The 27,945-nt window shown below is 35.4% G+C and overlaps 1 protein-coding gene across 1 annotated transcript; it reads left to right on the forward strand.

Annotated features, from left to right (window-relative positions):
- Positions 1–1,513: 1,513 nt before the first annotated feature.
- Positions 1,514–27,927, forward strand: CHODL (chondrolectin). Its single transcript, XM_087721556.1, has 7 exons — positions 1,514–1,610; positions 18,368–18,680; positions 19,403–19,560; positions 20,543–20,590; positions 20,977–21,063; positions 23,434–23,536; positions 26,179–27,927. The coding sequence occupies exons 1-7, from the start codon at positions 1,514–1,516 to the stop codon at positions 26,261–26,263; spliced, it is 891 nt and encodes a 296-aa protein (XP_087577682.1). The 3' UTR covers positions 26,264–27,927.
- Positions 27,928–27,945: the final 18 nt, after the last annotated feature.

The raw sequence follows: 27,945 nt of genomic DNA on the forward strand, positions 1-27,945 counted from the left end.
TCTGAATTTTGATCACGTGACTGATCACGTGACTGATCACGTGATCTTGCAACGGTCATAAATGTGAAAAATGGTTATAAGTCACTTTTTTTCAGGACTATTGTAACTTTGAATAGTCACTAAACAAACTGTTGTAAGTTGAGGACTATCTGTACTACATATAACGTAATGGATTAAATGCCCATTTAAAATAATAGAATATAATCCCCAGCAGAAGACAGTATTTGCTGCCCCTGTACATTATGCAAGCCAGAATGTGGAATTTGGGGATTTTGGCTTAACTTGATGTGTGAATCCAGCCATGGAGTGAGTCTTATACAGCAGGCAAGAGTTCAAACAACTATGTCTTAGGGCAATGTGGGAATCCGATTTCTCACATTACACTCAGCCAGTTACCAATTACATGACAGTTTAGTGTGTCTTGCTTTTGATCTGCAACAGTAAAACTGACCTTTGTAACAAATTGTTGTAATATATGTAATAATTTATACTTTAAAAATGTAATGCAATATGTTGCCTTACAATTCACCAGGGTCACTAATCTGACAAGATTCACTATTTGACCCTGTGCCATTTGTGACTCAATGGTGTAAAAAGAGTTGCTTGCTCTAAATTACCTCACACTGGGGCGGGGGGGGGGGGTATGTCTTTATTCACTCATTGCTATGGGAAAGGCACTCTGTGCATGCCCATTAATTACTTTTTAAGCATCAACATCAAAAACCAAATTTTCAAAAGTATCTGGTTTATGATAGAGGTTGTCAGACTGAAATGTGTATGCAGATAAAAGAAGGGAAGTTTAACAACCCAGAAGAATAAAACCACATACTGTATGTTTTCTTAGAACAGAGCCCCACTGGGGGTGTGGTGGAGGGAGAGTGGGAGCCCTCAATGAAACCTGAACACTGGAAAAGATCGATGATGACGGCTTCCCTTTGCCAGATGAATTTTGGCAACCTCTTTTAATAGCCCCTGCTGCAACAACCAGCTCTGGAGAGGAGGGGGCTGCTGAATCCGCTGTTTTCGAGTGCCCCCCCACCTCCCACCTCTGAAAGCTCCATGGCTTCCATTCAGACTAGAGATCAATAGGATGGGGGCGGCTTTTCCCCAACCGAGACTCCCGGTTGGCAAAAGGCCTATATAACCAGCAGAGAGCAGCTGAAGCTTTCCCACTCCCCGGCTTCCAGCATTAACAGGCAGGGCAAAGCCGATCTGGGGGCTTTGCAGCCAGCCTCTTCGTCCCTACAGACAAGTCTGCCTGGGGCAGGAGTTGACCAGCGAAGGCGTTGCGTTTCTTGGAGCAGGAGATGAGTGGAAGGGTCACAGCAAGACCGGAGGCGGGGTCTCGGGAAGCCTTGGCTGCTGCAGCTGCCACGGCTTAGTGCTTTTACTACGCCCCCAGCGCAGAGACCCTTCGGTGACTTGTTCCCTGGGAGGTGTCGGCGCTGCTGCTGCAGGCTGTCTTCTGATATTCTTGAGGCTTGGTGAGATGTTCCCTGAGCCGGTCGCTGCTATGCTCCCTTCCAAGGGAGGTGTTCCCATCCCGTTGCTGGTGGTGGTCGCCTGGTTGCTGTGGGCGCAGAGCTGCTTCTCCCAGCGCCTCTTGAGTGGTGAGTAAAGGGAAGAAGCGTCCAATTTATTCCAGTTTGAGAGAAAAGTTCATCCGTGGATTCAGCTGCTCCTGGATGTTCCGTTTTAATCTCTAGGGCTGTTCTTTATTATCTTCTGCTTGTTTCCTGCTGCAGCTGACCAAGAGCTGTGAGCGGTCCTTTGAACAATGGCTAAAAGTTTCGAAAGAGAAAATTCTCCGGAACTTCTCCTAATCCCAAATTCATTGTAATTATTTAGTGATAAGTAGATGCATCCTAAGGATATCTAGAAGTAATCCGTGTCTACTTTTGTACACCCCAGGAGATGAGCAATGTCCGTTGAACAGAGTTTAGATGATATTATGCGAGAGAGCTAAACGCTTAGATTTAGACAGGAACACTACTGAGATGCTACATCTGTATCCTTGAGTCTTCTGATTTTTACAAGCATGTTTGCCTTCTCACTCCACCTCCTCCCATACTACTCACTTTGAAATATTTTTGCTTTATCTGGCTTTTTCTGCTAATAATGGTATGTCCATTAAATATCACAACATGTCACTCTCCCAGCAAAAATACTCAAAATCATTTAACAGTTATGATGGAATGATTCTATTTAATAATACAACTAATAGTAATTTTGGTTATAATGAAAATGTATTTTCCAAATTTTTGGCTTATGTTCCAAGTAATTATTCTAATGTGTGGTTATACTTTTTGTTCCCAGCACATCCACCAAACTTTAATTTCAATTAATGTCTAGAAAAGTATTCGCCCTTCCTCCACCAAGGCTGTACAATATATTCTGCAATCATTTCTCCATCCTACTCTGTCCCCAGGGCACAAAAGAGTAAGTTGTATGAAGCATCCTTTGGATATATCTAAGGTTTCAAATGTGATTACAGCCTCTGATCGATAGTATGGTTGAGAAAGCTCAGGTTTTGAGAACAGCTGTCAATTAGAGTCAGTGTCTGAATAAACAGAGTATAAGCCTTTCTATTTACATTATGAATACCCAAAGGCAAATATACCAACAATTGAGCAAATGAAGATGTTTTATTATCATGAAATATTCTCATATATTCAAACCACAAAATCTTTGAAGCAGACTATCACTATCAGACGTTGTCTTACAATTATTTGATACATATTACTAGTATGAAAATGGTTCACTAAAATAGAAAATGGACCACCAATTTCAAGTTAGTCATTTTGGAATATATCTTTAGAGAATAATAGCACTGGAGGTTGGCTTGGCTTACTTAAATATCTATTTCCTTGTACACTAATGTCTAACAACCTTATAGACTGTGTATTTGTTTATAAGAAAATATATATGCATATTTTATAAGGATGTTCATTAAACTTTTTTTAAACCACCTCACTTTTTCTTCACAAGAAGGTCACATTACACATTTGACTTATATTTTCTTTGTTGTGGGATAGAGTTCAATCTACTGTCTCCATTAATGCATAACTGGCCAGTTCTGGATACAGAATTCTTACAAAATAGAGCAGGCATTTTTCTGATACCAATAGAGGAGAATATTTGTAGCTCAGGGTTGAAATGAAGAATCCTGATGATATTACTTAGTTTGGATAATAAAACATTTACAAGAAAAGAGCACCAAGGATCCAAATTTTTCTGAGGCATTACATAATGGATTTTCTCATCCATGTCATGCCACTGCAAATAATTATAATGGGGAAGCTCTTGGGAGGGCCAAGAATTCACAATGGAGATACTGATCTTGATGTGATGATGTGCTGCATTCAACTTGAAAAAAAGTTTAAATTGAGTATAGGTGTATGTAAAGTTGCAGAATACATAGAAATAACTCTAATAAATAATATATTAAAAAAAGAAATAAGTAATCTCTGTCTCTCCAGTTGTTCCTTGTTGTCCAAAAGATTTGGTTGGGACAAATTCAATATCAGGAAGGCCACAAGTATTCTATTCATGACATATAAACTAATTAATGGCATATGAAAGACTAGGTTAGGCAGGACAAATATGATTGGAAGAACTTTGTGTCACAGAAGCAACATGTTTTAGTCTATGAAGGTCAGGAATGATATTTGTCTCTTGATGTAGATTTTGTGACAAAACATGACAAATTTAAACATGATAATTGCACCCATCAGCAGGAATAAATATTAAAATCTAATATCCAAAGGAGACACATTTTACTTTTCTATGGATATTTGTTAGCAGAGAGGTTGTTTTTATACATTAGGGCAAATTAGACAGCCTTTTAACAGCTGGTCCCATACATGAGAACCAGCTGTCCTTTTAAAGGGCTGCCAATTCTTAACATACTTTAGATCAGGGCATCAAACTCACGTTATCACAGTGATATCACGTGATGTATCAGGACTTTCCCCCCTTTGCTAAACTGGGCATGGGTATGGCCAGCATGTGACACATCCAGCCCGCAGACTGGGAGTTTGACAGTCCTGCTTTACAGATGAAACTCTAAAAATTAGAATATCGTGCAAAAGTTCATATATTTCAGTAATGCAACTTAAAAGGTGAAACTAATATATGAGATATGACTCATTACATGCAAAGCAAGATAGTTCAAGCCATGATTTGTCATAATTGTGATGATTATAGCTTACAGCTCATGAAAACCCCAAATCCACAATCTCAGAAAATTAGAATATTGTGAAAAGGTGCAATATTCTAGGCTCAAAGTGTCCCATTCTAATCAGCTAATTAAGCCATAACACCTGCAAAGGGTTCCTGAGCCTTTAAATGGTCTCTCAGTCTGGTTCAGTAGGAATCACAATCATGGGAAAGACTGCTGACCTGACAGTTGTGCAGAAAGCCATGATTGACAACCTCCATAAGGAGGGAAAGCCTCAAAAGGTAATTGCAAAAGAAGTTGGATGTTCCCAAAGTGCTGTATCAAAGCACATTAATAGAAAGTTATGTGGAAGGGAAAAGTGTGGAAGAAAAAGGTGCACAAGCAGCAGGGATGATCGCAGCCTGAAGAGGATTGTCAGGAAAAGGCCATTCAAAAGTGTTGGGGACTTTCACAAGGAGTGGACTGAGGCTGGAGTCAGTGCACCAAGAGCCACCACACACAGACGGATCCTGGACATGGGCTTCAAATATCATATTCCTCTTGTCAAGCCGCTCCTGAACAACAAACAACGTCAGAAGCATCTTACCTGGGCTAAAGAAAAACAAAACTGGTCTTTTGCTCAGTGGTCCAAAGTCCTCTTTTCTGATGAGAGCAACTTTTGCATCTCATTTGGAAACCAAGGACCCAGAGTATGGAGGAAGAATGGAGAGGCACACACTGCAAGATGCTTGAAGTCCAGTGTGAAATTTCCACAGTCTGTGTTGATTTGGGAAGCCATGTCATCTGCTGGTGTTTGGTTCACTGTGCTTCATTAAATCCAGGATCAACACAGCCGTCTACCAGGAGATTTTGGAGCACTTCATGCTTCCTTCTGCAAACGAGCTTTATGGGGATGCTGACTTCATTTTCCAGCAGTACTTGGCACCTGCCCACACTGCCAAAAGCACCAAAACCTGGTTCAATGACCATGGGATTACTGTGCTTGATTGGCCAGCAAACTCGCCTGACCTGAACCCCATAGAGAATCTATGGGGCATTGCCAAGAGAAAGATGAGAGGCATGAGACCAAACAATGCAGAAGAGCTGAAGGCCGCTATTGAAACATCCTGGTCTTCCATCACACTTCAGCAGTGCCACAAGCTGATAGCTTCCATGCCATGACACATTGAGACAGTAATTGTTGCAAAAGGAGCCCAAACCAAGTACTGAGTACATATGCATGGTTATACTTTTCAGAGGTCCAATATTGTTCTATGTACAATTCTTGTTTTCTTGATTGCATGTAATATTCTAATTTTCTGAGATTGTGGATTTGGGGTTTTCATGAGCTGTAAGCCATAATCATCACAATTATGACAAATCACGGCTTGAATTATCTTGCTTTGCATGTAATGCGTCTATCTCATATATTAGTTTCACCTTTTAAGTTGCATTACTGAAATAAATGAACTTTTGGACGATAGTCTAATTTTTCCAGTTTCACCTGTAGATATTGCAGTTGATTTACCATGATATTATCCCCTCATCTTCCCTTACTGAAGGTATATAATGAAATATGTTTACCATTAATAAGTAGCCATGTGATTCCCTTGACTACAGAATATGCATAGCATACCTTTCTATTGTAAATTTTATGATTGTAAATGTTCTGTGTTGGTTAGATCCCAATGAAAGGACTGGCTGATCCAGATGATGAATGAAGACTCCCTGGTTCTTCTGGCAAACTGAATAGTCATTATTAACTACAGTAAAGCCAAATTTTCCCCATTAGTTATGAGGATGTAGCAGCAAATATTATTCACTATGGCTGAATCATTTTTACCTATAATTTTAATCTTCTTGTGTATCACTTTGTTATTCATGAATTATGATATTATGTGTCATAAATGGATACCACCATTGAGAAAGCTCTGGAATGGATTCTGGGTGGATGGAACCCTTTCAGAGATGGGATACTCATCAGGCCCTTTCCAAGTGAACAGATTCATTCTTGTACTCTCATAGTGAAAAAGGGATGCAGATACACACATCTTTGTCAGGGGAAAGTGCTCCTTGAAAGATTGGTTAGCCTTGTTAAAGATGAATAAAATTCCTTTAACATCGGCCTTTATTTCACATACTGACATATACAGATATTCCCTTTTTCTATATTGAGAATACCTGTAGACTTATATTTGAACATATGGGGAGAAGCTTATTACATGGTTTCCAGTTCTAAGCAGTATGCTTTAATAGGCCTGTGCAAATTAGATCCAATCCATTTAAAATTGTTGATTCAATTTTGAAAAATTAAGTGAACTCAAAAAGCCATTATCACATTGTCCAACTGAGGTGCTTGGATTAACATGGTTAATTCATTAGGGGGGAAAAGTGGGGGGGCCTATGCAAATACCCATTAAGTCATCCAGTTAATCGATAAATATCTGATTTGATGATTGAATTAGAAAGTCAATTTATCTTCAAATCAATTGTACTGCCCCCATTTTTGGATTTAGTTCTCATGAGGTTACAGGTAAAAGAAAGGTTAAAAAACTGGATACAAGAAAAAACAAAAGGAAAAAAAGTCTATCCTTACACATTTCAATGGATTCTCTTAGGTATGATACATTTCAGATGATATATAACAAACTGTTATCCCTTTCAACTACTGATGTGATGGAATGTTTCTGTAAGAACTAGCACTTCTGATCAATCTACTTGTTATTTACTGCTGCCTTTTAATCTTCTGAATGAGAAGAAATGGCATTTCAATCTAGACAGAAGTGTTGACTGGGTCATGAGCAGGAAAAAACCCCCACCAGTGGCCATGGTCACAGTGGAAGGGAAATACACTCACTTCTGGAAAAGGGCTGAGGAAAACACTTTTGTCCCCAGATATCTCATAATAGCTTGAGTTATTGACACAACTGAAACAGTAAAAAGAATTTCCTGGTGATATTTTTGCCAGAAAAGAATTGTTTCTGTGGAGGATTAATAGGTAATCATAATTCATATTTCAAACCCTCTTTTGTATATGGAGATTGTTAAGGCATTATTTGTCCCTAATGTAAGGGTTTTTAAATATTCCACAGAACTGAGACACTAGACAATGGTGGCATTAGTTGATTTATTATTGTATTGATCCATTAATCTATATGCCTACCTGTAGTTAATGCTGGGCCAATAAATGTGAAAGGGAAGGAATGGATCGTATTGGAGTGCAGGAAGTACAACTATGTAGTCTTGATTCTGTAAAAACATTTCAAGAGAGACAGATATATAACAGTACTATTGGAAGCTGATACAATGTCTGGACAAATACATGGCAATATCCTTTGGGAGAATAAGATGATTTCAAGATCTGGAACAAGTTATTGCTGATGTTTGCTGACATCCATATGCCATCTGATTTAGATGAATGGAGTACTAAACTGATGTCTGGATTAGTAAATAACCAGATGAATGCGAACAAAATTCAATCCAGATAAAATGAAAATTCATTCTGTTTTTACCTTGCGGATCCAAAATGATCTACACAGCATTCAGATTTGTTAGATATTCCTGCTTTTGAAACATATTGGAAACTCTGTTGTGCTGCTCATGGGATAGATCTAGGAACATAGGTTGTCATTTATAAAAAAAATTCTCTCATTAATGTTTGTCTTTATTTGTGGTTTGGGATTGGGTACTTTATGTATCTTCTTTATCATAGTCTAACAAAAAATCATTTGCTGTCAGTCCTTACATCTTAGGAATACTAAACAAATGCCAAGGTAAACAATATAAACCGAAATGCATTTTTATCTATGTTTCTGATTTTAAGTTAAAAAAGTTAAAATTATATGAAACACAAAGACAAAGATACAGATAGCATGGAGATGAAGTCTCCTTACTCTGTCAGCTATGTCCAGTGATGAAAGCAAGCCAACTGGCAATGACAAGTTTTAATACTGTTCTGGAAGACCAATGGGTTTGGAAGAGTCCTCACCTCTGGTGGTAAAGTATTCCACATGGACAGGGCCACAGTGAAAGATGCTCTTCTTGACTCCTGCCAGAATTCCTTAGCAGATGGCATTTGTAGTAAGTCTCTTTCATTGGCATGACTTGGTGAGCTACTTCCATTGGAAAGAGATGGCTCCTCAGATATCTTTGGTCTTAGCAATTGCAAATCACATTTCTGTCCTATCTACTGGCAGAATGTAAATATCATTTTTCTATTAGCAATCTAAATGAATTCTTCCTATTGGTAGTGGTCTAGTGACTTTAGTAGTGCTGTATCAGTAATCAGAGATAGCAGAAATAACATCAAATGTTTTTTTTAATTAGGTTAGGTTTCCATAAAAGGCATGGCAAATTCTATCTTTTAATATTAATAATTTGTAAATTCTGAGAGACAAAGTATGCTATTTAGGACTACTTTATATAAAAAAAGAGTTATCTCTGGAAGAATCAGGGGATGGAACTCTAGATTCCTTATGCTTTAAAAGAAATTAAATCTATACACATTTAAAATGAAAGACAGATCTATAGCCATTCTTTAAAGGAAGAAGCAAGCAATATCATCCTGTATTCACTTTTACTAGATAAGTGATTTATGTATACAATAGTCTGTTGTGATTTTAACATATAGTTTTCTCATGTCATCTTGACTTCTCTGTTTTGATGGAGTGATTTACTTTACTACTGTACATTTATAACCAGGTCAGAAGTTACTTTGTAAAGGAAGAAATACAACCACAGCTGTGTCTATAGCTGCTGTTCCTCATCACTAATGGTTTTTAGAGTTTTTTTTAAAAACAAAGGACTGAAATAGAAGAGTTGCTATTACCTTCATTTAGTGACTGAATATATTTGGTTTGAAATCTGGTAAAACATTTTAATTAATATTTTTGTTTTCCTGAGCTAGCTAATTTTTGTCCTAGGTTTTTCTTTGGGAACTGACCCCCCCCTCAAGAGTCTGGAAAATCAATGAAATGATGCATCCATATTTCAACTCTACTTTGCCCCAGAAGACAGTAGAGTACAACAGGGTGTCAAGAAAAGATTTTTCTTATGAAATATGGTATTTATGTTTAAATATATAGCAATATCATGTAGACTTATATACCACTCCATAGGGCTTTATAACAGTCTCAGCATATTGCCCCCAACAATCTGGGTCCTCGTTTTACTAACTGAAAGATGGAAGGCTGAATCAAGTTGAACTGGTCAGGATGACACTCCTGATTGTGGGCAGAGATAAGCTGATAAAGGAGAATATTTGTAGCTGAGAGTTGACATGAGGGGTCCTTGTTGCTCTCTGAGCTTGCTTGTTGTCTTGCAGACCTTTTATTACCCAAACTAGTTAAGATCATCACTAGCACTGTTACCTAGTTTGGGTAATGAAACATCTGCAAGAAAACAAGCAAGCTCAGAGAGAGTTAGCCTGCAATACTGCATCTAACCACTGTGTCATCATGGCTCATCATGGCTTTGTATATATAAATTTAACCAAACTTTGCAAGTGTTTTTATACACATATATTTCTGTGCATATATGTAATTTTATAGATAGGAAGAAAAATGATTGGCTGATGTATTGCTGGAAAAGGGCAGTGGGAGGACACAGTAGCAAGGTCATTTGCCAGTGGAGGAGGGCATAGTAGCATGTAGTCACAACTCTTGCCAAAGTGTCACAGCCAGGATTTTCTTATCTATGAGTACAGGACAGGAGTAGATTAAGGGTTCAGTTCAGTGCTCTCAACTTGTTCTGAGTGGTTACTTTCCCCTCTTTCCTCTTTTTAAGTACAATCAAGCAATGAAGGAAAATTGTTTTGCATTATCAAAGACAATGGACAACTATCATTTGTTCAGTTTTACCTCTAAAATAAACTTCAAAAAAGATACCTTGTTCAGAATTTTCATCACAAACTAGTCCTGATCTTTATTACTTAGTCTGCCTTTTACTGTTCTGACTCTTTCATAACATGGAGTTTATGGAACTTTACCCTGTTTTATCTCATCTGCTCCTAAGTGCCTTATGCATATTTTCCACATTGCAGTGATGTTCTGAATCATGATTTGAAATAATACTGTTGTAAGTAGGGTATCGATTCATACAATTACTGCCAATTATTGTTTATGCTGTATACTTATTGTTTAAAATGCAATAGGTTAGAATGTCTTCAGCTGGCAGAAGTGTTGGATTTTAAAAAGTTGTGATGACAAAGTCAGGAACATTTGCTGAGTGGTACATGACCCACACTGTTGTTTCTATGACATCACATAGCAGAAAATGATGATAATACAGTTTTTCAAAAATGCAATTACTTTAAGTAACTGCTGGGCAAGAGAGAAGAGAGTTAATCTTATTAGTTGCCACTTAACAACCAATATATTAATCAAAGCCATTATTCCTTAAGGACTGTTGTTTGCTGTCAGTTTATTTTTGTTTTTCATTTTGTTTTTATTGGAGATTTTTTCTGCACTGTCAATGTACATGACTGCATTTACATACTGAAGTAGGAAAGTGGAATATTGAAATCTATTCAATAATAAACAGACATAAAATGAAGACAGTTGATATTCAACAGCTGTACTAAAGCTGCACAATCCAGGGAAGAATTCCAATAAAGTTAATAATGTTCAACTAATAACTACACTTCTACATTGTACAAGCAGGAAATAAAAGAGTATATATCAATCTATATCACAGGGAATTTAGAATACAGTCCTGTCTGGAAACTAAACAATGCAATAATGTCTCTCTTCATATTATTTTAGCTTTGTGAGTTTTACTTTTCCAGGAATGGCTACTATGAGACCAGACATTCTGATACTGATATCGCAAAAATTTCTAGAGAAGATAACAAGGACAGTGATATATAAACCCCTGGAAAACAATGTGATAATTATCAGAAAGCAGCATAGTTTTATTACGAACAAATGTTGCCAGACTATCTCATTTTTTGATCAGGTAACTTCCTGAATAGATGTTGTAGCTTTAATATATTTTGATTTCAGCCAAATATTTGACAGAGTACCCTATGGCATGCTGATTAGCTAGCTAGCTGAATGTGGGCTGGATGGCATGACAATTAAGTGGATATATAGCTGTCTTGAAGATTAGGCTCAAAGAGTGCTCTTTAATAATCCTACATCAATCAATCAACCTGTATTATGGTCAAAGAGCAGCATAAATCCTCCATCATATTTGAGAGAGATTCAGAGGGATGCCACAAGGGTAAGACCTAGGTATTTTATTCCTCAATATTTTAATTAATACTTTAGTTATGAGTTGGTGAGAAGGGCCACTATATTTGCAGATGCCACAAAACTGAATGAGGTACTTAATACCCTAAAACATAGAAATAACATTTTAAATATTGTGGATAACATTTTAAATATTTTGATTAAGAGAAATAGACTGAAAATCACAATTAAATTTAAATTTAACAATTCTGGCATCAATAGCTATTTCTAATGTGTATGACACACACACACACACACACACACACACACACGCTATAGTTTCACAATATAACATTGTGAAATCCAAGTAGGGCTACCCATGCTTACATGACAGTTTCCTTTACTACTACTACTACTACTACTACTACTACTACTACTACTACTACTACTACTGAAGATTTTTCAAAAGAGAGGCCTTGCAGCTGCACTAAATGAATGGTACAGGTATCCATCTGAGCTATGCTTACAATAATTAATTAAAGATGTGATCTGTGGTCTAATGGTCTTTGAGACGTTTTTCAATTTGAAATTAAAATTGAAATATGTTTATAGTAAGCCAGTAAGGAATTGTTTTTCTTCTTTACAATCGTAAGTGCTGTCTGTCCAAGTACTCAGTTGGATTTTATCGGACTTATATTCCCCCTGTCTCTGTTCAAGATGATAGGAAAACAACCACCACCACCTTTCAGCTGATTTCATTGCATGGTATATTACATCCACATTTTTTTAAAAGGTTCAGTTGAAAGGCAGACATTTTCCCAAGACCACATAGTAACTTTTTACTAGAATATAGCTCAGTGTATCTGTGTATACGTCATACACAGTGACAGATTCAAAAAAAATTATTACCAACTCTATGGGCATGGCTTGGTGGGTGTGGCTTGATGGGTGTGGCAGGGGAAGGATACTGTAAGATCTCCATTCCTTCCCCATTCCAAGGGAAGGTTACTGCAAAATCCCCATTTTCTCCCAATCAGCTGGGACTCGAGAGGCAGAGAATAGATAGGGGTGGGGCCAGCCAGAGATGGTATTTACCGGTTCTCTGAACTACTCACAATTTCCACTACCAGTTCTCCAGAACTAGTCATAACCTGCTGAATACCACCTCTGGTCATATACTAAGTACTCTTTGTTGCTGTCAAATTTTAATTTGTTACTGTTCTGAGAAATAAGCTCATGTAGCTCAAATTCTTAAGGCAAAATAAGATTGGTGGTGTTGAATATGTTTATAAAATGAAGTTGCCAAACAAAGCAATGCTTGGCAATACTTCATGTCTTTTATGTGCTGTCTGAATCCCCTGAGAAACTAAGCAGTATAATCTGAGTAGCACTCTTAAATTGGCTAGAGTTGCATGATGTATTGAACCATAGATTAGGTAACCATATTGATACTACAATGTTAGGTAACCAAGATTAGGTAACCATATTGATACTACAAGAGCCGAGGTGGCGCAGTGGTTAGGGTGCAGTACTGCAGGCCACTTCAGCTGACTGTTATCTGCAGTTCAGCGGTTCAAATCTCACTGGCTCAAGGGTGACTCAGCCTTCCATCCTTCCGAGGTGGGTGAAATGAGGACCCAGCTTGTGGGGGCAATTTGCTGACTCAATTTGCTAAAAATCTGTAAACCGCTTAGAGAGGGCTGAAAGCCCTATGAAGCGGTATATAAGTCAAATAAATAAATAAATAAATAAATAAATAAATAAATAAATAAATAAATATTTGAACCCAGTCAATATAATTAGCTTATGGTTTTAGTACATTGAGCAAGTCTCAAAAATTAAGTAATCCCATAAATCACATATTTTGGTTGATTGTTCAGTATTCAGATATAGTATATTTCAATGTCTTCAGTTTAGATGTTGCAGATAAAATTGATGAGTAAGACTAGGTTTTGGAAGATAAATATTTTTCAGCCTCTGTTTTCAAAATTGTACTGCTTCTGTCAACTGAAAATACCTGTTTCTTTGTGATTTCTCAAAGTAGTATTTGGTGTCCACCCCAGAGAAAATAGTACACATCTACACTCAGATAGCTCAATGGACATGGAAGCTACCATAGATCTCTGCAAAACACTGGTATTGTCAGTTTGCAATGAGCAGACCCTTGGTGTATTCTTGAGAGACATCTTCACATTGGTTGCCAGAATAATATAAAATTATTTAAAATTTAAATAACATAATTTAAATTACATTATTTAAAATTGAAGTTCTATATGATCAAGGAATAGCAAAGAAGGCTTGGTTAGGTAAACAAATAATAAATGTATTTCACCATTCTGTTGTATATTGTCTTAAATTTATGGATGAGAACTAATGCCAATATGATCCCAGGACGCTTCCACCATCATAAATGTGACTCAGTTGCCAAGCATCTGAATTTTGATCACATGACCATGGGGATGCATCAATGGTCATAAGTGTGAAAAATGGTCATGTCACTTTTTCAGTGCCATTGTATCTTTAAATGGTCACTAAATGAAGTATTGTAAGTCAAGGACTACCTCTATTTTCTGTTCTTAAGAAATGTCTAAACATCTAAAAATAGTTTCAATTTCTGTCTTAAACATATTTATTTAGCAATTGAAAAAACATTTTCCTTGTACAACCAGACCTGTATATCTTTTGGAAATCTACGAATACTAAAACATTGCTGAGTAAGATATACATATAAATTTTGATCTTACATATGCTCTTTCCACTTCAAAGGTGTATTATTGCAAATACATAAGTATTCTTAATTTTCCATTCATAGTACATATTAAATATTTTAAACTACCCAGGATCCCTTAAGGATTTTTTTTGGATGGGTATACCCAGATTTTTTCATCAGGATCAAGTTAAAGTTACTATATTGCTTTACATTAAATCTAGTAAATGAATACATTATATGGATGTACATCACTTGATTTCCATATATATGACTAGTGGTCATGTACCAGAAAGAATTGGGGAAATACCTGAAACATTAAAGGTAAAGGTTCCCCTCGCACATATGTGCTAGTCATTCCCAACTCTAGGGGGCGGTGCTCATTTCCATTTCAAAGCTGAAGAGCCAGTACTGTCCAAAGACATCTCCGTGGTCATATGGCTGGCATGACTAAACACCAAATGTGCACAGAATGTTGTTACCTTCCTATCAAAGGTGGTTCCTATTTTTCTACTTGCATTTTTACATGCTTTTGAACTGCTAGGTTGGCAGAAACTGGGACAAGTAATGGGAACTCACTTAGAACTGAAACATTACAAGCTACAAATAATAATACTATTTTTAATACATCTCTACAGAACCATCAGGTATATATGTTTTACTGACTCCTAAGCCACTTTTCAAAGGTGTAGAAAAGTGATTCATTTATTTAAAGGCATTGTTCTTTGACAAAAAGCTATGAAAGTATTGACAGAGAAAATAGTGAAGTCATTAAAATGGAAAATGCTTCCAAAGCAATAGTAAGGTAAAAGAAATTGGAACACTTCCATACTACCTCTGGTATCGACTCTAAGTGATATTGGACGATCCACAGCCTCGTCACCAATCAATGTAAGAAGTCTATATGGGAAAGTTTTTTAGGTGCTGTTACAGTGTCTCTAGAATCATAATACATTATTTTCTAGAATAAACAGGAATAACTTACTCCAATATATTCCTTGTCCTATGAGGGCACCTAGAGAGAGGGTGTGTTAAATATCATATTGTGAGATATGGTAAGAGGAGATTGGAGAAGAGGATTTTTGATGGTTCTCTTGTACTATGGAATATACTGCTGGCCCCTTTATCCTAATTGCTCTTTAAGAAAGATAAGAGATCTTTCTTTTTAAATAGATATTTGCTATTTATATCTTAGAATACTTGCTTTATTTGTGTTTTAATCTTTAATATAATTAATTAGACAGCTCTTCTATTATTGCTGAATACTTGTTCAGAATCACAAGGTATAAGTAATTAATGTTTAGTTTTGTGAATTGTATTTATGAGAACCTGACATAAAACAATTTCTGAACAGAAAAATAAAAGATTACTTGGAATGTTAAGCCAGGAAAATGTGCTTTGCCAGCAAAAAGTACTTAAACTGAATATGTTTCTGTTTCTAATGATACACAGAGTACAGTTATGAAATTATGCCCCTGCAGCTGCTTTTGAAGCGTCATAATATAATGTGATTCTATTTCTAATTACGTTACACTGACAGTACAAAAGAAAACACTGCAGTAAAACATTTGTAATGCTTAATTTAATTAATCAACAGATTAACGTTCTTTCAAAATGGTAAGATAGGATGATTTATAATCATATGATAGGTTATGGATGGACCATTCTTTGCTGTGACTCCAGGAGACCTAATTTAAGTGGTAAAATAATATGCCAAAGACCATATTAGAGAAACAGATATATTACAAACTAAATAAATTACTGCAATGAGAACAGGAGATATGAGAAATAATTTAAGAGAAAACAGGCATTATCTTGTGAGCCACCCACGTTTGTCTTTAAGATGGGTAACCATGCAAATATTTTAAATAAAAATCCCTTTTTATCCATGCAATAATCTTTTGCATCCTTATTCTTTCTTATTCGCCATAAATAATTGAATGGCAGGAATCTCATGATGACTTCCATGCTTTGTTAGTTACTTCCAATTTTAGTTTGAGAAAATTACTATGCCATAGAAAATTACTATGCTATACTATTACTATGCCATACAAAGTTTTTGTGGAAAACAGGCACATGAAATACTATTCTGAATTGGTGCCTGTATCTCCAATTTTCTATAAACTTACCTAAATGCACAAAGATTGAAAATCATTCTGAATGCAATAAAATATAAAAGTACAAATTCATAACATCTGTAATTGGTGGCAATCTCAGTTTTGCTATGTTAATCAACACCTGTAGTAGAACTGAGAAGCATTTGTATTTATTCAAAGAAAAATGAATGGAATAAAGTCTTCATTAGTTCTTATTCATCTGGAGTTTCCAATGAAATTTCTATTTTGGAGATTGTAACCTGGGGGTCAGCAATATATATCTTTGAATATTGAAATATTTTGTCATTTCTTCCTGAATGTTGCAGTTGTTAGTATGAGATCAGTTGTTTATTTATTTATTTTTCTACAGAGATTGATCTGTTTCTCCTCTAGAAAGGCAAAAAAACCATTTTTGGTTAGCTTGCATGTATGTACATTATAGGCTGAGCTGGTAAATGAACAAGTTTAAAATATATGGAATGAATTATTTTCATAGTGAATTAAATACTTTTAAAACTAAATTAATAAAATAGCTTCAATGGTCATTTTCAGGTTCATTATGTTTTTTTGTTACTCTTCAGTTTAATACATTTTAATTAACTTTTAAGTCTACATTTTAGTCTACAACTTTTTAGTTGATGAAGAAGAGATTAGAGATTAGATCCTAATCTTTATGTCAATATCCTACTTCAATTCTGATTTCCAGGATATTTCTAAGACTAGTTGCTGAAGTTCTTCCAGGGAGATTAATTCCTGAAAGTCTTGTGGACTTTGCTCCCTGTATGGATTTTCAGTAGAGTTGCACAACATGAATCCCAGTTCTATCATCAAGTCTGATCTTCAGGTATTTTCTAGGTGGTTGTTATGAAATACAAAGTCTTCATCCTCCATAAGATCTTATTTCTTCAACACTCAGTCATAACCTAAGATTTTCCTCCAACTGTTGCCAGTTTGCTTCAGCATAAAGGCCCTTTTTATGGCATTGGCAATTAAAGACTCCACAGCACAGTAGTTAATAAGCAATTAGTCTCTGCCCATATCTAGTGAAATTATAACTTCATTGAGATGTTATGCAAAGAAAACAAATAAAATGCTTCTTTATAGAACATTTGATATTGTGTGTAATCATTGGTGTTTGATATAAATTGCAAAGAGAGAAAAAAAGAAACACAGCACAAACCAGTTACATGTGTATATTATGCAGGAATAGATTATTTAATTTCTCTGGGCCTAGTATCGATTCGGTATTAGAGACCATTGGATCTTTAAGAAACCATTGCTCTTTAATTTGCCTCATTTGTTCACACCAGACTTTGATATCTATCTTAAGGTAGATATTTTTTAGAGATAAAAGTTATTCCCAATTAACCAAGTACTCTAGACATTTATGTGAGCTAGCTTTGTGTGTGGGAACAATTTGAAAATGGATTAGAATTCATCACTGCACATTCTGGTAACTAGACTGCCTTTCCAGTTTTGCATTTCTACTATCTCACATAATAACCTATTAAATATCCACAAGCAAAAAACCTTGTTTCTCCAGGAGATATCCCTTCCCCTCAGTTGAAAGAGAAAGAAAACCTTTAGAATGTGAAGTAATGACATGTAATATATTCAGTGGTGGAGCAAGTATATTGAGTGGCTGAAACCCAAGATTTAAATTTAAATATTTTTGATAGAAAAATTATGAAGTAAGCATAAATTCATGTTTTTGGCTACATTATAACCCAACCCATACTAAATTGTAAGAATGAAAAAGATGAAACATGGAAAGCCAACTCCTGGTAATAAAAACCTTTTCATGTATGTTGCTTCAAGAAATTTCCATGACTACAAGGGAAATATATAATGGCTTTCCAACACAGCCTAAAATGGGGAATAATACAGTATGGAATGAAACTATAACATGCCAACAACTAGCTTTTTTAGCATATTCCTAATACTTTAATTTCCATATATTCAGAAAGAAGCAAATGGACTCATGTTTTCATTCCATTCTTCTTGTCATATATATTGGGTGAAATGAAAGTGTTTCCAAATGGATAATTCCAAACGTACCAAGCAAGTACATTATGCATGCATTGTGCCTTTCCTTTTAAAATTTTAATTGCAATAATAAAGCGGGGAAGCAATATTGTCTGAACATAAATGACTTATAATATAATAAAAGATAAGGATGAAATCTATGGATATGAATAAAAAATTATTCAGTGTTATTTTGTGGGATTTTTTTTAGGTCAAAAAATATGCTATGGTGATTCAGCACATCCCTGCTACAAGATTGCCTATTTCCAAGAGATGTCTCGGCGTGTGGGTTTTCAGGAGGCTCGCCAAGCTTGTGAAATGGGTGGTGGAGTACTTCTAAGTCTTGAAAGTGAAACAGAACAGAAACTGATAGAAAACATGCTGCAGAATCTCACAAAATCAGGTCCTGTGATTTCTGATGGAGACTTCTGGATTGGCCTATGGAGAAATGGAGAGGGACAAACCACATCCAGTGCCTGCCCTGATCTTTACAAATGGACAGATGGAAGCAGTTCCCTCTTCAGGTAAATGCTCTTTATATGTTATTCCAAAATGCATAGCAATAGAAGACCAAGATGTATATGGAGCTAGGAGCAAAAAAATCCCCTCCAACTTGCCTATTATGTTGAGAGGTCATGTGTTCTATCATTTTTGCATTATCTTGGTTTTATCAGATAGCTGCGAGTTTCATACTGTACTTTTTTATTGCCTCCTCAGATCAGCATGGATTTTTATCATTATCCTTGTACCATTCTTTTTCCTTCTGCCTTGTTCATATATAATTCATTACTGTGTTAGTGACATGATAGGTGGCATCCTACCAAGAATTGCCCATCAAATGTAGTGGAATATGATTTTTGGTCTCAATTGTTCCTGAATTTTGGATAACATATTTCTTTCTTCCCATATTCTGCACTGTCATTCAATAATGTTTCCAAACATATTTTATAGACCATTACATATGCAGTATTTTTTCCATCCATTATGGACTTGTAGGCAAACAATTTACATTTAGGGTTTTTTTTGGGGGGGAGGGGGCGGTATAACTTTAGTATAAATTCTGCAATAGATCTTTGCCCAACTTATGCTTATTTGGCATGGGGAAATGTAATGAAGGAGTTGCACAAAGCCCAACATTTTAGCTAACTTGAGAATAAGGAAAAACTGAAAGGAATAAAAAACTATTTAACAGAATAATAAAGATTCGAAAGTTATATTTTGCATTTGTTATATTTCTGCTTTATAGAAATTGGTATACTGATGAGCCTTCCTGTGGGAGTGAAGCTTGTGTTGTGATGTATCACCAGCCAACTGCAAATCCGGGTTTAGGAGGGCCTTATCTTTATCAATGGAATGACGACAGATGTAACATGAAGCACAATTTTATCTGCAAGTATAAGTCAGGTAGGGCTTGATAAACCAGGTTCTTGATGCAATCTTTACTTCTGAAGCACAGATAAATCAGCCATGGCACTTTCCTTGTAAGCTAGACTCAGAACTAAGGAAATAACTCCTGAATAATATAGTTTACTTTTAAATAATGTTACTGTTTTTGTGTTTGTCTTCTGAATTTTTCATACTGATGACATTTAGGCTGCTAAATCATTCAGGGCAATAGCAATCTAATAGATTTTATAGGTCTTATATTGAGCTATAGAAGCTCAGTTAAGCTCACCCAAGTAGTGTAATAACTAGGTCAGATAATGTGTTCAAAATAATAACCAAGTAAGATGCGCTTCATAAAATATTTGTGTAAAATAATTTCTTAATTTATTTATTATATATAGTCCATATTTTTAGTCCATCCTTCACTATTTTTACTTTTGGATATTATGTGAAAACAGAGCACACATATATATCACATGATCTTTGAAATAAGAATGGGATACACACACACACACACACACACACACACACAAACACACATGCTGGTCTTGTTGTATTCGGGTCTTTTCCCATGTAAGATTGAGATTGTCTTGGCAATGTTTCGGCGAGGTCTCACTCACCATCTTCAGGCTGGGTTTTGGGTGAAGATGGCGGGTGAGACCTCGCTGAAAAGTTGCCAAGACAATCTCAATCTTACATGGGAAAAGACCTGAATACAACAAGACCAGCATACCTACACCCGTGAAATTTTTTTCCTAAATAACATTCCACGAAATACAGTGCTTCATATTCATGTTTCACTGAGTCTTCAACAATTTAGTGCCTCTTGAGGTTTGAAAGTTACAGCAACAAATCCAATTTATTTGAAAAATGGACTGAATGAGTATTCAATTTGCTTTTCCAAATGAAAGTAGACTGGGGGAGGTTAGTTATAAAAGTTTCTTAAAGTTATTTTTGATGTTGCATACAAACAGTAAAATGTTTCTTATTGATTTAACAGAAGATCTTGTAGAAAAAGAATCAAGAGACAGAACAGATTCGCATCATGGTAAGAACATTTTGGACCTAATTGCTGTGTTAAGAAATAAAATGTGAATTATTTTTGAAATCAAAACATTCAGACAGATTAAAAAAGCAGGCTAAGTTGGAACATTTGAACTATCATTCCAATTCAGAAAAATATCCAACTATGTGTTTTATAGCATATGGCTGCCCTTTAGAATATTGCAGTTTTGGTAACTTTTATTCCAGATGTGATTCCAATGTTGCAATAAAACCTATAGCCAGAATTTATCACCCACACTTGCTTTTAAAAATGATTAGCTGTACAATTTTGTTATCTTGTCTAAGTATAATTACAAAAGCAGATACAAAGACATAAAAAACAATTTTACTGTTCTTTCCTCCCCACCACCCCAAAAATTGTTTTTTCAGAAGTTCAAGCAACAGTGCCAGCCATGAAGCCTAATGATCCAAGCAAGTCAGAAGATGATCTTCCATTGGTAGTTACTGAAACTGGGGGTAATTGATATTTTTTGTTTTTAGATCACATTTCAGAATGCTATTTCAAAAGTCATTTTTCAGTCAATTAGATGCACTTAGCATTTTAACGGAAAAATGATATAAACTTGGGATAGACATCCTCGGATTCAACAGAAAATAAATTGCAGCTAGATAAAGAATTTCAAGTATAATTTTCTGGAAATGCAAATTGAACATTGAAATGCTTAAAATTTGCATTTTTGCAATTAACATTTTTCTTAATTCAGTTTTTACAAATGGCAGCTCATGAAATAAATAAATGAATAATAAAGTGGCCCTATTGGCCATGACAACAAGAACATGCTTTTGTACCAGGTTTCCTCTTATACATTTGTGGAAACTTGGAAATCCAAAAGTTAGCATCTTATTAATATATACAGTTTCTGATTAATCACATGATAACTTTTATGCTTTGTGCCATATGCTTGCATGGTGAATGTTTTGCTTCTCTAAATCCTAGTGTATTTTTAGAATCAATAAAGAAGCACAAAGATGTTATGGTCAGGAAGGTCTTTGTACAGTTCCAACTGTACACCAGCTATATCCTTTTCTGGATAAGGAGCACAGAGGATCATTCATGTGCTTATTATCTGAGGCTTGATTGTTGCCATATGCATGGGTCTGCCCTTAACTACTACTTAGAGCTTCAATTGGTCCAGAATGCAGTGGCAAGGGCTGCTATAGACATACTTTGGTATGCCTAGATGATACTGCTCCTTTACTATGGGGTGGATTCAGGTTTTTGACCGCTCCTATTTAATATCTGTATGAAACTCAGTATGCCAATAATATCAAGTTATACATCTCTACTCTGGGTGATGTCCTGCAGTGACACAATGCATGGAAACTGGAAGAAAGTGGCTCCAATTTAATCCTGGCAAGATAGAGTAGCTTTGGGTTTTAAGCACTGCAGGTTCTGGTGACATATCATCTTTGGCTCTAGATGGACTGGCATAGAGCCGGCACACAGTTTGGAGGTCTTTCTAGACTCACAGCTCCTGTTGAAGTACGGGACCTTTGCACAGATTCATCTTGGCTACCAATTGTATCTCTTCTGGACTTGGAAACTTTGGTTGGGGTTGGAATTTTTATAATTCCTTCAATTAAAGTTTGTTATTTCTTAGGATGCAGGATGATATCTCTGTGATGGGATTTGCCATATGGATTAGGGTTTTCCCGATATTCATATGGTTCAAGTTAAAACTATGAATTTGAATATACATTAAAAAATTCATATAAATCTTGGAATTCTGTTCATGAAAAAAAAATATTGATTCATATGCTCTAAGACAGGTGTGTCCAACCAGTGGGCCATGGGCTGTATGTGGCCTGGACAGCAGTAATGTGGCTTCACAAGACTGTAAATCTTTAATATTATTATGTGAATTATGCACATTATGTCAAGGTTATGAGTAATGAGCCAAACCAATCCACCACCTCAAAGACTTTCAGCTTTCTCGAAGAATTGTTTTATTGAGTACATCATATCGACACTTTTGAAATGCACAACCAGCTCTGGTTATTTCCCACGCTTTCAGTATAGTAAAAGAATAGACAGCCCCTTCCAACCTTGTCATAGATCACATTGTCCAATTAGGTGTTCTGACATCTCCTTCATTCTATGGCCAGCACCTGTTGGGATGACCTTGGTTCCTACAAGATAGTAAGTTGTTGATGTCTGGTCTGACATTCCAGAGCTCTCTCCTCCCTCCGAAGTGTGTCAAGCTGAGAAACAGAAATCTGATCCGTTTCAAAATTTACACATTATTATTTTATATGCGACCCAAGACAATTTCTCTTCACAATGAAGGCCAGGTAAACCAAAAGGTTGAACACTTGAACTCTACTTCATTCAGATTTTTGGTTATACATTTTGTATAACAAAAGGAGCTATGGTGGTGCAGTGGTTAGAATGCAGCTTTGCAGGCTAATTCTGCTCACTGTCAGGAGTTTGATCCTTACTGGATCAAGGTTGATTCTGACTTCCATCCTTTTGAGGTTAGTAAAATGAGGGCCTAGATTGTTGAGGGCAATATACTGTAAGTCTAAGTGCTATTGCCATCCCATTAGTGGATGAATTACTGGAATAAGCAACTTTAAAATACATTTTGAAACTTTCTCTTTTTTGCATATTATAGGGAAAAGTTATTTTTGCCATTAATGCTAGGAGGCTTTGAAGAAATTTCAGGATTAAAATATTTAGTTACATATTGTTAATCACTGTTTTCTGAGTCCTTGGTTTGCAGGGTGTTAACACCAAGCAAAGTAAAATATTTATATATGTATTATTTTAGTACACAAAATTACTCCTATATTTTAAGTGCAATAACATTTTTGTTGTTGTTGTAGGTCTAATTCCTAATTTAATTTACGTTGTTATACCAACCATACCACTGTTGTTGTTGATATTAGTGGCTTTTGGGACTTGCTGTTTCCAGATGCTTCATAAAAGGTAATTCAAACATGACAATTTGTATCTGTGATTTATGTACTTTGGAATATATGTTTACATCAGTCACTTACTCATGTTCAAGTCCAGTCTACATAAAATGCAAGACTAGACATTGTGAATGACATCAATAATATTGCATAGTAGATGTATTGTAAAAGAAGAATGCATTTAAAAATGTAGCCACCTACTCAAAGATAAAATATGCAGCGTAAATAGAGGGAGTTAGTTGTGGCCCTATCATAGATCAAATAGTATTATTAAACCAATATAGATAAGCTTGTTGCTTATGTATAACTTCATTAGAAAAGTAGCATTTCAGTCTAACATCAAAATAAAGCAGATACGTTTTGCAATATGAAACAATATATTCTATTATATATTCTGCTTTAAGAAAAAGCAATTGTGCTCAATAGTATTTCCTGCTTTGGAAATATTCAAAGGAACCATTTTCCAAAGATGGATCATTTCATTTTCCATCCCCTCTTGGAATATTATGGTCACTATTCATTTTGTTTTGTGAAGTGGGACTGTTGTTGCAGAGGAAAGAGTTAAACAATGCTTCCACAATGTAGAACTTTCTATCCACTATCCACTTATTTTCATAATATTTAATCTTACATTAATGTAGAATTTTCCAATTTTCTTAGCAATGCAGGACCTGTCAAATACACTATAAGCGGTTGTGTCCTAACAACCAAACAAACAAAAAATCAAGGCCATCTATTCAGTCCAGAGAACTCACAAGATGTCTTGTTGCAATTTTTTTGCACAATCTTCTGGAGTATTTATATAATGAATTTGCAAACTCTTTCCCAAAATGTCAATGGTGGTTGGGAAGGATGAATGTAAATAACTATATGGTAATTATGACATTCAATTTCCAACAAGGTAACAGGCTCACTCCCTGCCACTGAGCAGGAGGTGTATGAGATACAATCAAAAACATGGGAAAGAAACACAGGAAGATTAATGAAATGTTTCAAGAGGAAGGAGTTGATACAAAGTTGCAATTTTAGTAGAAATTCCATATATAAATATTTATATTTATGAGCTCCAGGAAAAAAAAGTTTGTTTTATTGTCTCCAGAAAATGCAGCAAATATTTTTTTCTTGCCTCCCAAATGTGTGATATGTTAGTGAGGAATTATGGAAGTTAAATCTAATATTTAGAGAATGTAGGTTAGAAATATTTGGTTATAAAGAGGAAAACAATATAGTGGACATTCAGATATTAACCCATCATATTAGGAACCAAGCATTTCTCCTGTGCTTTATGGCAAACCATTCATGCTTAGAGGCTTTCCCTTTCTTTCTTCTAGGGAAGCAAGGAGAAACTGCTTCAATGATTCATCTCCATTATCATCTGAATCTCTTACAGAACATTTAGATTCTAACTTGGTACATTGCTCAGTTTCTAAGGTCATCTTTTGATTCTGTTTTGAAGGCAGAATGTCAGTGCCTAAACTACCCAGTATTCTTCTAAAAGATTAAAAACATTTATTACATTGAGCTTTGACAGTCTTGAAATTATGATAAACTTTATAAACTCATGGAAAGTTAGCAGTGTTCCTACTGAACAATAGTTTGGGGAATATGTTCTTGCCATATTTGTTCAGAGAAAATCCTTTAAAATCAGCATCAACATTAATAGCTTTAATTGGCTTCCTTCCATGGTGCTGTAATATTTTAAAACAACCACTTTGATTGCTTTTTCAGAAGAGAAATGGGAAGCAAATTAAATGAATCATCACCATCACCACCATCATCATCCAAAAGCTATATGTTATTGCAGCCTATCAACATTTTTGTCACTGAGTTGCAATTGTTAATGTGAAAGAAGTAAAAGTTTTAAATGTACAATGAATAATAAAATAATACTTTCTATCCTGCCCTCCTTTGGGGAACATAGTCCATGGCACAGCACTCAAAATTCAGCCCTCACTGTCAAAAAGTTTGCAATTTTTGTTCAGAGGTTGGCATTATAAGAGCAATTTCATTCAATGGGGATTGCTAGATTGATATTACCTTGTCTTACAGCAATCTGGGCAATTGCAATCTGATGTACGTATACACTTCCACTCCCAGAATTCCCCTTAGGAGTAAAATTTCACATTCTGGGGAATTCTCCAAGTTGGGAAACACTGTCTTATGCCAATAGAATGTGAAGCCACTGACTAAAACGGGTCTTCAGGTACTCACCTGACCAGGTGCTTGATTCACTGGAGGATATCCCACATTTATATAATCATTAACCTTTTCCTCAGATTTCCTCTGTTTGGTTGCTGTTTTCTTCTTGCTAATATTTTGCTTTATACTTTAATTGTACTAATGCAGAAGTTATAAAAACTCGGCAATATCAAAAAGTCATTGATAAGCTAATTGGTACAGGCCTTGAGTGTTAAATATTACACAAGACACATAGGCTGTTCGGCTTCCTTCCTTATGTCTAAGATCAGTTTTAAGCTATATGTATGTAGTACTTTTGAAACAGGGTAAATGAAGCAATATTCCTGATACAAATATTCAGATAGTTTTTTAGGATTTATTCCTTACCACCCTCCTTTATTGCATAGTTCCTAGTTGAATATGTGAAATTATGTGAACCAAATGTATAGCCATGAATTTGTGTTTTTAATTTTCCAGTAAAGGAAGAACAAAAACCAGCCCTGATCAGTCAACACTGTGGATTTCTAAGAACCCCAGAAAGGACAGTAACCTGGAAGTATAGAAAACTGGCTGAAGAGAAAGCAGAAATGATACTTTTCAGGATTTCTTAGATTGTCTTGTTAAATATTAGTTTGGAATGGCTTGAAATTGCAACAGATCAACAGAATGAAGTGGAAGCTCCCCCTTGAGGCTACTGCTTGGATCATTTTTTATACATAATTTTTGGTTTTTAATTCCATAGCAAGCGTAGCCTGCTTAAAAAGAAAGAAAGAATGTGATTATTTTGCTAAGGAAAGTAACTTGGTTACAAATACTAATGAGTAGACAAAATATTTTGAATTCATTCCATGTGTCAGTTGTGGAAAAATATTTCTAATTTAACCTTTAACATTTATTTCCATTATTAATTTCATATATATTGTATTATTTCTTGCTAATGGATGGACTTTAATTCCAGCTAATATGAATTTACAGTGTATTAAGATAATTTATCTTTGCATAAAAAATCTACACTAGAATATGAGTTATTATAATCTCATATATGTAAAAATATTAGTGTTATTCATTTGATGAGATTCTTTTAAAGCAAAGAAAATGATGCACAGTACTTGATTATTCTTTGCTACCATCTATTTTTGATAATGCTTGTCCAATGTTAGCACAAATTATTGTACTCAGGTCCCATTAATTAGTACAAAAATAGTAGAATTAGTACATTCAATTCCCTGACAACAAGCTGAAAGAAAAAGTAGCTTTTCCTATGTATGCTTTACTGTTGGAACAAGCAATGGCAGAAATGTATGGTTGACAACTTATTCCATACTGGTATCTTGTTCTGTTCTGGTTTTTTTGTGGTTTTGTTTTTAAATCGTAGGAAAGAGAAGTCACCCTGATGCCACATAGAAAGACTCTCTCTTAATCACTTAAAAACCATAAAATGTACACACTATCATGAAGTTTCCTTTCTTCCTTCCTTCCTTCCTTCCTTCCTTCCTTCCTTCCTTCCTTCCTTTCCTCCCTCACTCCCTCGCTCCCTCTCTTTCACGTTCCTGCCTCTAAGTTACAGAAGTTGACACCACTTCTATATAGCATCACTTTATGCATACTTGAATATATAAAGAATTGTGTAGTTTTTTAAAAAATAGATTCAAGATAAGAATATGAAAGTAAACTTCAAAGGCTAGAAAATCTTTCTTGTAATATTTCTTTTGACACAAATAACAATTTTCAAATATTTCCTGCAGACAGCTAAGAGTATTTTTATTCTTTTGGAAATTTTATTCCTATTTGCAAAAGTTTAGCTTTGAAGACCAAGAAAAATATTTGTGAAACTGTCTCAGAGCTGCACAGATCTGTAGAATAGATTCTTACTGTTTGTATAACAGTGATAAGTATGAAAAGGTTGCTAGAGACTATATCCAAAGAGAGATGTATGTGCGTGCGTGCATGCGTACCTACATACATACATTGTGTGTTGGTAAATAACTGCACACAATTCTATATTAAGAAACTGTAAACAACTGTACACATTCAGATTTGCTAAAGATGCCATTTTCAAGTTTCCGTCATACAGAGATTTTCTCAATTTGATCTAATATGCCTCCCTTATGCATCTAGGGCTATTGAAATATATTCCTTATCCTAATGATTGGGTTATATCAAAGACATCCAGGAAATATCATGGCTGTAGGATAGACTTGGATGTAAATAGGCATTCCCTTGCCTCCCTTCTTCCCTCAAAAA

The sequence above is a fragment of the Thamnophis sirtalis genome, unplaced genomic scaffold (assembly GCF_051295495.1).
Source record: "Thamnophis sirtalis isolate CommonGarterSnake01/CBP01778 unplaced genomic scaffold, rThaSir2_p1.2 scaffold_8, whole genome shotgun sequence".
NCBI classification, from domain to species: domain Eukaryota; kingdom Metazoa; phylum Chordata; class Lepidosauria; order Squamata; family Natricidae; genus Thamnophis; species Thamnophis sirtalis.

Bases quoted from the DNA above. Each gene is read 5' to 3' on its own strand.
- CHODL (XM_087721556.1), top strand. From the start codon at position 1,514: ATGCTCCCTTCCAAGGGAGGTGTTCCCATCCCGTTGCTGGTGGTGGTC. The intron at 19,561-20,542 runs GTAGGGCTTGAT...TTGATTTAACAG, and splicing joins TATCTGCAAGTATAAGTCAG to AAGATCTTGTAGAAAAAGAA. The intron at 23,537-26,178 runs GTAATTCAAACA...TTAATTTTCCAG, and splicing joins TTCCAGATGCTTCATAAAAG to TAAAGGAAGAACAAAAACCA.